This window comes from Barbus barbus (assembly GCF_936440315.1).
Source record: "Barbus barbus genome assembly, chromosome: 40".
NCBI classification, from domain to species: domain Eukaryota; kingdom Metazoa; phylum Chordata; class Actinopteri; order Cypriniformes; family Cyprinidae; genus Barbus; species Barbus barbus.
This window is the reverse complement of record NC_136718.1, coordinates 17,401,686-17,417,035: the sequence shown is the minus strand read 5'-3', so window position 1 is coordinate 17,417,035 and position 15,350 is coordinate 17,401,686. Positions and strand designations below refer to the sequence as shown.

Genomic DNA, 15,350 nt, shown 5'->3' with positions numbered 1-15,350 from the left:
GATCCCTTTGGCTGCCAAACAAACTTTGGCTGTTCTTATTTGAGTGTGGCGTGTTATTAGTTTCGTTGTGGGTTTCTTTTATCTCATGAACAGCAGCTGGTGCTTTGGCTTATGGGTGGGCTTGACTAAACACACGTGTGCCGTTTGCAGGGGAGATCTGCGGCTTCAGGATTCACGGGCAGAACGTGCCGTTCGAGGCGGTGGTGTTGGATAAGTCCACTGGCGAGGGCGTGATCCGGGCCAAGGCTAAACTGGATTGTGAGCTGCAAAAGGAGCACACCTTCACCATCCAGGCCTACGACTGTGGAGAGGGACCTGATGGCAGCAACATGAAGAAATCTCACAAGTGCGTATCTTGTTTGGGAGTTTTTATTGACAAATAAAAAGAAGTGGAATTAATAGTTGGAATGGCTCTAGAATTGAGCCACAATGGTGCACATAAGCATGCTAATTGTTTCAGTGTGTCAAAATGTGTTTAAAAGTGTGGGCTTGGTAAGAGTTTTAAGAGTTTTTGAAAAAAGTATCTACTCACCAAGGCTGCATTTATTTGATAAAAAATACTGTAATGTTTTTTTAATATTATTATAATTTAAAAATAACTGTTTCTATTTGAATATATTATGAAATGTAATTTATTCCTATGAAGACAAAACTGAATTTTCAGCAGCCATTGTTAGTGTTTAGTGTCACACGATCCTTCAGAAATAATTCTAATATGGTGAATTGGTGCCTAAGAATCAATTATTATTATTATTATTATTATTATTAATGTTGAAAACAGTTGCACTGCTTAATATTTTTGTGGAAGCAGTGACTTTATTTTTATAGGATTCTTTCGCTGAATAGAAAATTCAAACAAACAGCATTTATTTGAAATAAAAAATCTTTTGCAACTTTATAAATGTCTTTATTGTCACTGTTGATAAACTTCATGGCATCTTTGCTGCATAAAATTATTAATTTCTTAAAAACTTTTTTTTTTTTTTTAAACTTTCGGACCCCAAACTTTTAAATGTTAGTGTATATGATTTATTTATACATAGTAACTGCACAGAATTTTTTTTTTCTTTTCAAAATGGCAAATAAAACAAGATTATTGAAGTATGTTTTACAAGAAAATACTATTCCAGTGTTTCTACTTCAAATTTCATATGGTCGAAAATAGTTTTTACCCAAATTTTGTTTTCAGTGTAACAAATAATGAATAACTTTAAATAAATAAAAACACTATAGGCAAGTCAGCTGTAAATTAAGTGTTACATTAGATTTGCTGAACACAACAACTTGATATTAATAAAATTCAGCAATGAAAAATATAATAATTTAGTTAAGCTATTCTATTCTTACTTTCAACCCTGGTTGTTGAATTTCAGAATTAATTAATTAAAGGCCTTTTTTTAAGATCTAGTGCATCTAAGACATGCTTTTTATTTTTATCTAACTTATTATTTTTTTACTTTAAAAAAAAAAAAATTGTGGCATTCAGAAGCCATAGACCCTCTTTGAAACATCCCATTCTTATGATATCACATAATGAGATATTAAAACATTTGAGGGTCCTGTGAATGACTGCGTCCCATCAGAGCATGCCTACATTAATCATCCATCTGTTATCAAACAAGACTTGCGTCACTGGCGTGCTTATTCCTACTTGTCTAGTTTATTAATGAAGCTTTGATGTTGCCCAGGGCTACCGTCCACATCCAAGTGAATGACGTGAATGAGTATTCACCGGTGTTCCAAGAGAAGTCCTACAAAGCCACAGTGATCGAGGGCAAAAAGTATGACAGCATCCTGAAGGTGGAGGCCGTGGATGCTGACTGCTCTTTCCAGTTCAGTCAGATCTGCAGCTATGAGATTGTCACCCCAGATGTGCCCTTTACCATCGACAAGGATGGTAAGTGCTCCCAATTCAGATCTCCTGCCAAAACCCCAAGTTATATCCCTTAGAGTGATATTGACTTCTAAGTCATTGTTATTCATGTGCCTATAAAAATTGATTTGTGGAAACAAGCCGCCATTTTAGGATCTGTAGCATACCTAACATTGACGTTAGCAATCTTGACACATCTCACCTTGAGATGTGGCCTGAATTTAAGTATTCAATTTGGCTTACCTAGCTTGTGAGGTTATTGCTTGTCCATTCTCTTTATAAACAGGCAACATCAAGAACACTGAGAAGCTGAACTACAGCAAGGAACGCATGTATAAACTCACCGTGACCGCATATGACTGCGGTAAAAACCGTGCATCTGAGGACGTTCTTGTGAAAATCAACATCAAGCCCACCTGCAAACCAAGCTGGCAAGGTATCAAAGACCCCTGGATCTTTTGTTTCTCATACATTCAAACAAACACATCTGTATTTTGTTGTTTAAAGCTGGAAAGCTCCGCTATGAAGGTCAGTTTTGTGAAATATCAGTGTTTTGGAGCAGATTCAAGTATACAGCTTTGTGCTTCAACAAGCTTCAAAAGAAGTTTAAAAGCCAAATCCACCATTATTGCTAATGATTGTAGTTAAATACTAACATTAATAACTCATATTAACATATAATATGTTAGGGCTGTCAGTCGATTTTGATTACATTTTTTATAAGTATTTGCTAAGAAAAAGTCCATAAAAATAAAAACAATACTGTTAAAAAAATCAACTGGTAAAAAAATCTATTTCTTTTAATGTGGTGTTTATGAACAGTCCTGGGGATGTGATGTTTTGTGGGAAAAAAAAGAAAGTAAATGTAAAAAAAAAATGTTGTTTTATGTTAATTTGCAGCGTTTATTTATACATTTTGAACAACTGTTCAAACATTTGTGTTCATAAGATTTTTTTTTGGCAAGAAATTAATACCTTTATTTACATATTTGTGACCCTGGACCACAAACCCAGTCTTAAGTCACTGGGGTATATTTGTAGCAATAGCCAAAAATACATTTTATGAGTCAAAATGATTGATTTTTCTTTTATGCCAAAAATCATTAGGATATTAAGTAAAGATCATGTTCCATTAAGATATTTTGTAAATTTCCTACCGTAAATATATCAAAACTTAATTTTTGATTAGGAATATGCATTGCTAAGAACTTCATTTGGACAACTTTAAAGGAGATTTTCTCAATAATTAGATTTTTTTGCACCTTCAGATTCCAGATTTTCAAATAGTTGTACCTCGGCCAAATATTGTCTGATCCTAACAAACCATACATCAATGGAAAGCTTATTTATTTATTATTTATGTATAAATCTTTCTTCAGTTTCGAAAAATTGACCCTTTATGAGTGGTTTTGTGGTCCAGGGTCACATTTTATTCAGAAAGGATGCAATTGATTTCTTCTTATCATCAGTGTTTCTTGAGCAGCAAATCGACAAATTCAAAAAATGTATGAGGTATCTTGTGTCACTGAAGACTAATGATGATAAAACTTTAGCTTTGGCATCATAGCTGTTATTTTAAAATATAACAATATTTCACAATAATACTTTCTTTAAAAATCCTACCAATCCCAAACGTTGTATGAAGCTTACAAACACTGGTAGTGTATGTATTTTTTTTTTTTTTATCATAGCAGATATTTTTCATTACATGTTAGTTCATGTAAACTAATGCTAGTGTGTTACTAAATACTCTTTGGTTTTTGAATGACACATTTTCTCTCTGTTGATAGGATTTAATAAAAGGATTGAATATGAGCCTGGTACAGGCAGTCTAGCCCTGTTCCCCAGCATGCACCTGGAGACCTGCGAGGAGCCAATCACCTCCATTCAGGCCAGCATCATGCTGGAGACTAATCACATTGGCAAGGGCTGTGACCGCGACACGTACTCCGAAAAATCCCTGCACAAGCTGTGCGGTGAGTCCAGACATCCTTATTATAATAGTTACATTAACATCAAGATCATTAAATGTGCTTATTGCATTAAGCAACTCAAGTGTAAACTATTTTAGACTAATTTATATAATCGTATTACCTGCATAATCCCACAGGCACATGCTGAACCATAATGCAACCAATATTTTGGGATACTGTAATGAAATAACTGTTTGTGTGCCCATCCAGGTGCCAGCGCTGGCACTGTGGAGCTGTTGCCTGCTCCCAGCAACTCTGCCAACTGGACCGTTGGCTTGCCCACTGACAACGGGCACGACAGCGATCAGGTGTTTGAGTTCAACGGCACCCAGGCCATCAAGGTCCCTGAGGGTCTGGTGAGCACCACCCTGAAAGAGCCCTTCACCATCTCAGTGTGGATGAGACACGGACCTGGAGGCAGGGAGAAGGAGACCATACTCTGCAACTCTGACAAGACTGGTAATGCCATTCACACACACAACACACTGACAGGACTGAGAGTGTGATGATGGCTTAAATGTTTGCATGTCCTCTTCGTCTTTTTACATCAGTAGTGCTGTCAAAATCATCATGTTTTTTCATGCGATTAATTTAATGTGTTATTAACACTGTTAACACATTTATGTAGTATGACACTGTAATGGATCGTAAGTAATGCACTTGACGGCACTGTTTTATTGCGGCTTTGTTTTAAATATTTTTTTATTTCTGTTATTATTGTTGTTGTGTTTTAGTGTAATCTCATGATATCTATCAGGCATTTTATGTGTAGTATTACAAAAAAGAATCACTTTAATAGTCACCTTCTTGTTGGTTTTATGTAAGTGTATATACATAAATATACATAACTGTTAAAAATTGTGGGCTCAGTAATGTTTGTTTGTTTATTTGTTTTGTTTTGCCAATTTATATGTGGTATCCAGTGTTCCCCTTATCCAGTTACACACACACACACACACACGTTTGTTTTTGTGAATTGTGGGGACATTCCATAGGCGTAATGGTTTTTATACTGTACAAACCGTATTTTCTATCGCCCTACACCAACCCTACACCTAAACCTACCCCTTACAGGAAAATTTGTCCATTTTTACTTTCTCAAAAAAAAAAAAACTCATTCTGTATGATTTAGAAGCCTATTGGAAAATGGGGACATGGGTAAATGTCCTCATAAGGCACCTTCTCCTTGTAATACCTATGTCATACCCATGTCATTATACAAATTTGTGTCCTCATATGTCACAAAAACGTGTGCGCGCACACACACACACATATTCTAAAATACGTGTCATTACACAAATTGCTGTATTGTTTTGTTTTCTTTCCTTTAAAAGAAATTGAATGCATTATCTATATGTATATATGCTGTCAAAAATCACGAGTCGTGTCTCGTGATAATTTTGAAGGTTATGAAAGGATTGCTTATAGTAGTTCTGTGAAATGGGAATCTCACACTATGATCTCACTCTCTGGTCATTGAAGCAAAATTCCCTGTACTAGAAAAAGCTCATCAGCTGGCCCTTATGTAAGACTGATTACATCACAGTTATGCCCCCGTTTATGGAAAGTTGCTCATTGTTGAGTGCCATCCATGTATATTGAGATGTCTACAGTGCAGCACAAGGCATACTAAATCTATTATCCGCATTTAAATGTGGGAAACCTCACAAAATTGTAACGTGCATCTGTCGTGTGATAAACAAGCGTATTTACATATAAATTATTATTAACTGGTGTGTGATTTATTTTATTCCTGTCTATGTGTCTTCTGCAGAGATGAACAGGCACCACTACTCTCTGTATGTACACAACTGTCGTATTGTGCTGCTGCTGCGTCAGGAGCCTACTGAATCGGAGAACTACAAACCAGCTGAATTCCACTGGAAACTCGATCAAGTGAGTCAACTTGAGGCCCTTCAGAAGCACTCAGTTCTGAAAGATGTCCTTGTGTTACTAAATGCTATGTTTAGCTTGCTAGCGATGAATAGGTCACCTCATGTGTTGAATTAGGGCATAAACATACTTACAAAAAAACTAAAATAAAATTGTTGCTCCATAACATTCTCTCTCCAAATGGCCCATATTACACTTTCTACCTTTCTTACCCAGTAAAAATGCATTTTAACTGTACATTTAGGTAGCTACATATTGTCTTCGAAATCTAAATGACTATTTAAGTTTTTCTGAATGCTTTAGCTGATGCAGTCTGTAGTTAAACAGAGGCCCTGATGTAGTATCTCTCCTCCCAGGTGTGTGATAAAGAATGGCATCACTACGTGTTGAACATTGAGTTCCCAGCAGTGACTTTGTTTGTGGATGGTGCCACCTTCGAGCCCTTCCTGGTCACAGAGGATTACCCTCTGCATGCCTCCAAGATCGAAACCCAGCTCACCATTGGCGCCTGCTGGCAAGGTACTCTCCCTAATGATCTATTGATTCTCCTCACACACTATGATGCAATCTCAGGTTTAGACTTGAAACCCCTTTGTCGCCAGCTGCAGTTGAAATTTAAGCATGCTCTATATTAGTAAGTAGTTTGTCTTTGCAATTTGTAGAGATGCCTATTTCATAACCCCAGTCATAAATATAAGACGAAATCTATTGACGTGTTAATCTTAGATAATCTTAAAGACCTCATTTAATCTAAAACTGATTTGTGGCATTTATTGCATCTCATTTGTTTTAAATAATAGTGTACTTCCAAAGGTTTAATAAAAATAAATATTATTATTATTTTAGGGTACAAGCACAAATAACTGAAACCCTATTGTTTTTGTAGGGGTCTTCACTTTTATTTTTATTATTATTAAATGACAATATTATTATTAATAACCAGTGTTGGGGCAACACATTACAAGTAATGCAAGTTAAGTAATCAGATTACTTTTTTCCAAGTAACTAGTAAAGTAATGCATTAATTTTAAATTTGCGAAAAATACTTTTCAAATAAGTTACACGATTTATTTACACCTCTCCTGTCCCAGTGTTGAGAGAAATTGCAAAAGAGGTGCAGAGGCACTTCCTTCAGCCTGAGGCTTATTAATATCACTTTTGGTGTGAAAGGGCCTTTACAGTTGCCCAAAATAACTTTTTTTTGTTTTTATTTTTTTTTATAAAAAATGCATAAGCAAGCCCAGTATCAAAAAGTAATGCAAAAGTAACATTAATTAGTTACTTTTTATGGAGTAACACAATATTGTAATGCATTACTTTGTAAAGTAAGTCTCTAGAATTAGAAGAATTTCTTGGGGTCTTTAATGCATGACAACATGTATCACGTGACTATCTTTCCTTGACTATATTGAGCCCTGGTCTTTCCCTGCTCTTCTGTCTTACCTCCACAGACCTCTCAGGACATGACAATGATACTGAGACTCTCTCAGAGCCTTTGACAGGTTTCCCTTGTCTTTCCTGATCACACTAATATGTCAAAATGCACGTCTATTAACGCCCTGCGTATGTGCGGTTCTTCTGCTACAGGAGGACCGTTCATGCACCGCTTCTGTCTGCAACGGCATAACATTTGTAGCATGATGCGATTGAGTCGAGAGACATCATGTCATAAACCCTGCCTGTCTTGATCTTCATTCTGTTTTCTTAATTAATCAGTCAAGCTCCATCTAATTTCAGTTTGCATCCAGATCTGGAGATGTACACAGCAGACAGTATATTACAAGCAAAACAAGTCCAACTGACCTTAGGGATCTGCATGTTTTTATGATAAATCAGAGGGTTTGGCTGCATTCCTTGCTGCGGTTTGCAGGATTATTTATGCCAGTGGTATCAGTGCAGCAGACAGTGTCTAATTTCTCACTCTCTGACCTTGCTGCCTCTAAGAGCTGCTTTACAGCATCACTCAGTGTCACATTACTGCTGAGGTCATTCTGACCGCTCCTGCATCTCTGTGTCCTTCAGACATAGTCATACTACAGAGGACATTACATTACATACAGTAATCAAGTTTCCATACAGATTTTGCGCTGTTTTGTTATCGACAAAGAGATATGCATTAAAACAGTCTACAGCCTGTTTCCATCCAACTGGCCTTTTACCAATAAAATGGTGTGCGTCATGATGTCATCCCTAAAAAAACCCGAATTGTCCATAAGTTTTGGTGTATCGCAAAATATTTTTGCTCTTGAGCTGTTTCCATACATAATTTATCCTATTGCGTAAATTATAGGCTAGGCTAGCTGTTCTTCATCCATTTGAAAAAAAAAAAAAAGCCTATATTAAATTGTAATAAAATAATTTTTATTAAGTGTTATGAGTTTTTTTTTTTTTTGTATTTTGTTATAGACTAGATAAATAGGCCACTGTTGATAATCAATTAATGTTTATAGGAAATAGGAATGTTCATTCCGTTTATTTTATTTCTTCTAACCGACAGTCGTTAATCCATATTAACCGTTAACCGACAAGATTGTTAAATTACAATTAAATTAAATTGAAATTGATAGGTGGCTTGACCCATTACAGATACCTAAATTTGTTCTCCAGGTATTCATTTTATACATGCAAAAAGCAGCATAAACAACATGAACGTGAGGAATCACGCACCTGCAGCGCTTCTACGAACGGAGAAAAACATAAACTATTATATATAAAAGAAACAGACCCATATGCAAAATATATTTTTCTAAATCATTAATGAATTAACAAAACGAAAGAAAAAAAACTGCAACAATTAGCAGCCTATATGCAGAATTGCGGTTCATTTTTGTGATGCACTCTTGAGAAAGCGGCAATTTTCCTTTATTTCACAAAAGTACGTTTTGTTTTTTTATTTACATTTACATTTATTCATTTAGCTGACGCTTTTATCCAAAGCGACTTACAATTGCTATATATGTCAGAGGTTGCACGCCTCTGGAGCAACTAGGGGTTAAGTGTCTTGCTCAGGGACACATTGGTGTCTCACAGTGGATTCGAACCCGGGTCTCTCACACCAGAGGCATGTGTCTTATCCACTGCGCCGTCACCACCCCCCATTCATTATTGTGAATGTCCACAAATAAAATAAATATTTTGAATAGTTTTGAATAATGTCTTACTCTTATATGACCACAAATGAAGGAGTAGGCTAGTGCAAGTTGTTTCCACTTTTACAAGGGGAAAAAAAAACAAAAAAACACAAGCGATCGTGCCGGCGCCTCACACGCAGTTAAGCATAGCCTACTGACTCCACAACGCAGCCTGTTCATGTCATAATAAAATACAGTCAGCCAAAAATATTGAAGAAACATGAAAAAAATATTTTATTTCTCCTCACTCCACAACAAATCATTTAAATTTAACGGTAGAAAGAAGTCAGAACAAAGCACGAATAAAAATATAAGAAGCTAACAAGCCAAAACTAATTAATTTAAACTTTTGTACTTCACGTTCCAATATGTAAAACCAAATATGCTTGGCATAAGCATATTTTGCTTATGCCAAGGGTTATGGTGGTCAAGCTGAAAGGCACGGACTACAGGCTATTTAAACTGAACAGTGCACTGTAAAAAAAATTAATAATAATCATGTAAACGTAGGCTAGCCTACTAACACCAAATTAAGATAAGTATGTTTGAGAGGTAACTCGTCTTTTTCTTACCATGTATAAAATTAATTTTAGATACAATTTAATCATATGAATATGATTTAATGCGCTTTTGAACTACAGGGAAACGGTGCTTTTAACGTGAGCAACACCATGAACACGGACGCTGCCTATAAGCTAATTCTGTCATGTGACACCACATTTATTTGCGTTAAAGCCCCTTTTCTCGACACAAACTCATTTTTGCGACATTTGAAGTCGATATGGAATTTATGCGCTAAAGTTAAACGGAAAAAGATTTTGTCGACACATGAGAAATTTAATCGATATTTGGCATTTAAAGCGCTAAATATTTTTCCGCAAAAAAATCCTTGGATGGAAACCTGGTTAGTGTTACACTTTCATTTTCATCTTAAAGGGACTGTTCACCCAAAAATAAAAATTATTGTTTCAAAATATTGTTTCAAATGTATATAAAATTTTTACCCTGTGCTTTTCCATACAACATCTGTCAAACTCTAAAAATAAAATAAAAAAAGCAAAACATAATCCATATGACTCTTCATAATCATGATTTAGTTTTTTTTAATATAAAGGATTTTCATATTTGGTTATTGCATTGGGTAGTAACTAAGCTCATCATTTCATCATTTTAAATTTTGGAAGTGAATTGAGAGCTAATTGTGAACTTTGTAGAAGGGAAAGATTACATCATATTAAAATTAATAAAAAAAATATTAAGAATATTAAAATGATTTTTTTCTTTCTTAATCTGTTACATAATAAATTATGAAAAAAATTAAGAATTAATATGCTCTGCTGTTCAAAACATTGGGGCCAGTAAGATTTTTTTAATATATTAAATTAAAACATTTATTCAGCAAAGACACATGAAAGTGATCAAAAATGACAGCAAAGATATTTATAATGTTACAAAATAATTATATTCCAAATCAGTGGTTTTCTTTTAAACTTTCTATTCATCAACTATAGTGATTTATGAAGGATCATGTGACAAAATTCAGCTTTGCCATGACAGGGATAAATTACATTTGAAAATGTATTAAAATAGAAAACAGATATTTTAAATTGCAGTAATATTTGTAGAATTTTTTTTATCTAATAAATGTAGATAAATCTTTCAAAAACATAAAAAATCTTACCGAGCTCTCTGAACTTTTGAAAGGTTGTGTAAATAATTTTTCAGACTGCATTTATGATGCTTTTTGGTGAGTTTTTATGTCTTTTTGGAGCTTGACAGATGTGGTCACTCTTAGGAGCAGCATAAGGTTCTTAAAAATCTCTGCTTGTATGTTTTCTGAAATAATAAGCGCATTTGGAACAACATAAATAATGACCAAATTTTCCTTTTTGGGTCGGCTATTCCTTAAATGTTTATAACAAGACCAGTATCCCCACCAAACCATTTAGAAATATGCAAATATGTGTAGATTTATTCAGTCATTCTGCCTCATTTTTTTATGTGCCACTTTGTGTTCATTCCCATTCATTTGCCTTTTTTCTCCCACCAAAAGTTGCATGAGGCTGCCGGCCTGAATCAGGTCATCCATCATCCATGTGACGCACCGGGCGGCACCAGCACCAAACATTTAACATGCATGAGCATCAGTCACATGGCCTGTGCACACTGAGCATGCTTGAGCACAGCAGAGTGTACGTTTGGTATCTAACAGGTTCTGTCCCCCTCCGGGTTTGTGTAGGTGGCAGCGCTCGCATGACTCAGTACTTTCGGGGCAACCTAGCTGGACTCATGATCCGCTCCGGCAAACTGGAGAACAAGAAAGTTATCGACTGCCTCTACACCTGCAAGGAAGGTCTTGATGTGCAGCTTCCAGAGGAAGTAGCCTCTGCTGTGAAGGTGAGTGATGTGAATGTTGTAAAACACTGCTTGGATTGGCTATATGTAGGTGAACTGATGATCACACTACCTTGCGTAAGTGTCAAAACATATTTGAGCTTTGTAAAGTGACTCATAGTTGTTCTACAGTGTTATTTTAGTATTATTTATATAGTATTATAGTGTTTATTAATATTTTGAATTAGCTTTTATTTTTTTATATTTTCAGTTTTCATTTGAATTTTTTAGTAATTTTGATATGTGCTTTTGTTATTTTTTTTATTATTAATATTGCTGTATAGCTTTTCTTTACTTATTTCAGTTTTACCTAGTTATTTTAATAGATTAAGTACTTGAGCTTATTTCACTTAGTTGCCAAAGCAACATTTTTTTTAAAGGTTTTCATCTAATATTATTATTTTTTTATTATTATTTCAGCCTCATTTTAACTCCCAAAATAATTTTTAATATTTTACACTTTTATCAGAAGGATAGTTCACCCAAAAATGTCATTTGTCTCACCCTCATGATGTTCTAAACCTAGGGCTCTAAACAAAGGCTTTGGTTACTATTTGAAACACAAATTAAAAATGTTGTCCCTCCATTGAAAACCCAGCTAACCAAAACTTAGAAGATCCAAAAAGTTCATAAAGGCATAGTAAAAATAATCAATATGAATTGTGCGGTTTAAGTCTTGTGAAGAGATGTTATCACTTTTTTATTTATTTATATTTTTTAAATTTATTATAAACAGAATTAATTTAAGATTTTATTTACATCTAAACAATGATAGATACACACACACACACAGAGCAGATTTCATTAAACATATCTTAATCTGTGTTTCCAAGGGAACCAAATGGATGTATGTTTCTCTCTCTCTCTAGGTGGAGTTTAACCCCAACCAGTCTTCTCTGAGTCTGGAGGGAGATGACATTGAGAGCTTTGAGAAGGTCATGCAGCACATCTCCTACCTGAACTCCCGGCAGTTCCCCACCCCAGGAATCCGCCATCTGCGCGTCTCCACCACTGTCAAGTTAGTTTCCAGCATTTCAGTTCAGCTGTATCACACTAACAAGCCCTATCCTCTTTGAAATATTATTGCTCCAGAATAACACAGTAAATGGAAAATCTCATATTAAAACAGAATTAATCTTTACATACTTGATTGATGATGAATGTATTATAATTGACCTCCTTTGTAATTCTTCAGATGCTTCAATGAGGAGACGTGCATCTCTGTGCCTGACTCTGAAGGCTACGTGATGGTTCTCCAGCCAGAGGAGCCAAAGATCAGCCTCAGTGGAATTGACCATTTTGCTCGTGGTGCAGCTGAATTTGAGAGCACAGAGGGCGTTACGCTCTTCCCTGAGCTTCGTATCGTCAGCACCATCACCCGTGAGGTGGAGGTGGAAGCTGAGACCGAGGCTGAAGGCGAGGATGATCCCACAGGTACGCTGGGAATGTGAGATTCACATATTTTGCTGAGAAAGGTGGAGAGAGCGGAACTGGATCATGAAAGAGAAAGAAAGCTGACTAGGAGTAGTTTCCACATTGGCTACAACTTACATGGACCAGTTATCTATGAAATGAAAATTCTGTCATAATTTATTCCAAATCTGTTTGACATTTGTGTTCTACACCAGAGAGAATGTTATATGGATTTGGAACAGCATATTAAATGAAATTGTAAATGGTTAAACAGTTTCTTTGAGCAATTTTTCGGATGTTTATATCCAAATAAGTGGTAGAAATGCTGATGTTGTCTATATAATAGATTCTGGGATGAAAGCTTATGCTTAGGAAAAGAAAGTCTAATAGGTTTTCTCTTAGCTAATGTTTTTTATTTGAAGTTTTAGTGTGTTGTAAGTATTTCTTACAGATTACTTTACTCCTCGCAATCGATATTTGCCATAAAATTGCATGGTGGACTGTTTCTGAACATTTCAGTTTTTCCAAGATTAAATTGAATCAAATGGAGAGGTTCTGCTCTAACTTACTGACGAATGTTTTTTGTTTTTTGGCAGTGCAAGAGACTGTGGTATCTGAGGAGATCATGCATAACTTGGACACGTGTGAGGTGACTGTGGTGGGAGATGAACTGAACGGAGATCATGAGAGTTTGGAGGTGGATCTGGCCCAAATCCAGCAGAGAGCTCTGGAGATGAGTTCTTCTAACGTGGGCATGGTTATCACAGGTACTCGTCAATCTACATCAACAGACTACTGATGTATATTTGCGCACATCTGTTGGATTATATATGTGTGATTTGTTAATGGTAGTTTATGCTGAATGGCAGATCTAATAGTATTAAAAGCTTCAGTACTGTAATCTTGACAAATAGTTACAGCTTGTCTCTTTCCACAGGGGTTAACACCATGGCGAACTATGAACAGGTCCTGCATCTGATCCGCTACAGGAACTGGCACACAGAAGCATTGTTTGACAGGAAGTTTAAACTCGTCTGCTCTGAACTTAATGGCCGCTACATCAGCAATGAATTCAAAGTTGAGGTATGGCTGACCACACAATGTCAACTAAAATGTTCCACTAAAACAATAGTTCCTGCTAAAATACCACAGTACCTACAGTTATATTTACTACAGTTAACAGTTTAAATACACACTTCCTTTCAAAAGTTTGAAACATTCTTAAAAATAAATCTTTGAAAGATTTATTATAATAAAGCAAAAGTGACAGTAAAGACATTTATAATTTTACAAAAGAATTCAATTTTGAAATGAATGCTGTCCTTTTGAACATTCTATTCAACATTAAGAAAAATTCTTAAAATATTAAGCAAGACAACTGTTTTCAACATTGATTGTAATAAGATTTTTTTCCTTGAGCACCAAATCAGCACATTAGAATCAATGATTCCGGAAGGATCATGTGACACTGAAGACTGAAATAATGATGCTGAACATTCAGCTTTGCCATCACAAGAAAAAAATACATTTTAAGCTTTTTTTTTTATTTTTATTTTTAAGCTTTTAGTTTTTATTTTATACATGGTCTTATGCACATTTTTATTTTTATTTTATCATTATGTTTATACTTATATAAAAATCATTTGTTATTTGTTTAAGGGTTCTGTTGATATAAAAATGCTATATACAAGTCTGTATCTAAGTAAGTCAAATAAGGATATAAAGAGGCAAATTGCATTGTATTGTACTACGCAGATGCTAGTTGTGTGGCCGTCTTTATTGTTTATGTTATCAGGTCAACGTAATCCATACAGCCAACCCCATGGATCATGTTAACGACGCTATGGTACAGCCTCAGTTCATCAACCAAGTACAGCACGCTTCAGTGGACCTGTCTGGACACAACCTGGCCAACACACATCAGGCTTCAGGTATTTCTTCTTTATCCCTCCATTTCCTTCTCCCCTCCTCTGATCCATCTGTTCAGCTTCTCTTGGAGATAAAGGCGTTTCATTGGCTGCTTCATCTCTCACAGTATCTGTACTAGATTATTGCACTAATCTCTCATTAAAAATAATCCAGATTTTGTAATCAAACGAATAAACTGTTTAATGTTGAGCTCAAAACTGAATTCAGTTTCTTTCCATGAGTTTTTCTGCAGCTTAAAGTCAATATAAAAATAGGGCAGTTATAGAGCGCTGTGTACTTAGCCTGTTTTTAACGGCGTACTTTTAGGGATTATATACAAGTGCGGTCTAAAACATCTGGACAGCCGGTGAGGGACACCTCAGACAACCTCCTTTAGGTTTTTTCCACCCTAAATACTGAATGCTAATCTGTGTCCATCCACTCTTCACAGTTGTCCCCAGTGCTGCCACCATCGTTATCGTTGTGTGTGTGAGCTTCCTGGTGTTTATGATCATCCTGGGCGTCTTCCGTATCCGTGCTGCGCACCAGAGCACCATGAGGGACCAGGAAAACGGCAAAGAGAACGAGATGGACTGGGATGACTCTGCTCTCACCATTACTGTTAACCCAATGGAGGTGTGTTTTTCAAACAGAGCTCGTTTGCTCAGCGCTCTTAGAGCACTCATACATAGTTAATGCAGCAGAGGGCTAAACCCATTAAAAACTCAATGTACCTTTGTAAAAATGACCCTTTATTACCATCCC

At 35.7% G+C, this 15,350-nt stretch overlaps 1 protein-coding gene across 4 annotated transcripts in view; it reads left to right on the top strand.

The window, feature by feature from the left end:
• clstn1 (calsyntenin 1) overlaps window positions 1-15,350 on the top strand; it is a 46,731-nt gene that overhangs the window by 27,571 nt on the left and 3,810 nt on the right. For 2 of the 4 annotated variants that reach the window (XM_079401099.1, XM_079401100.1), the window contains 15 exons: window positions 151-346; window positions 1,689-1,897; window positions 2,160-2,309; window positions 3,664-3,849; window positions 4,057-4,305; window positions 5,621-5,742; window positions 6,096-6,258; window positions 7,191-7,241; window positions 11,110-11,267; window positions 12,134-12,282; window positions 12,460-12,698; window positions 13,274-13,444; window positions 13,615-13,760; window positions 14,473-14,608; window positions 15,037-15,221. In XM_079401099.1, coding sequence (XP_079257225.1) covers window positions 151-346; window positions 1,689-1,897; window positions 2,160-2,309; window positions 3,664-3,849; window positions 4,057-4,305; window positions 5,621-5,742; window positions 6,096-6,258; window positions 7,191-7,241; window positions 11,110-11,267; window positions 12,134-12,282; window positions 12,460-12,698; window positions 13,274-13,444; window positions 13,615-13,760; window positions 14,473-14,608; window positions 15,037-15,221 — 2,510 coding nt within the window. The remainder of the gene's footprint in view (window positions 1-150; window positions 347-1,688; window positions 1,898-2,159; window positions 2,310-3,663; window positions 3,850-4,056; window positions 4,306-5,620; window positions 5,743-6,095; window positions 6,259-7,190; window positions 7,242-11,109; window positions 11,268-12,133; window positions 12,283-12,459; window positions 12,699-13,273; window positions 13,445-13,614; window positions 13,761-14,472; window positions 14,609-15,036; window positions 15,222-15,350) is intronic. The other 2 variants (XM_079401102.1, XM_079401101.1) reach the window with 1 other exon arrangement.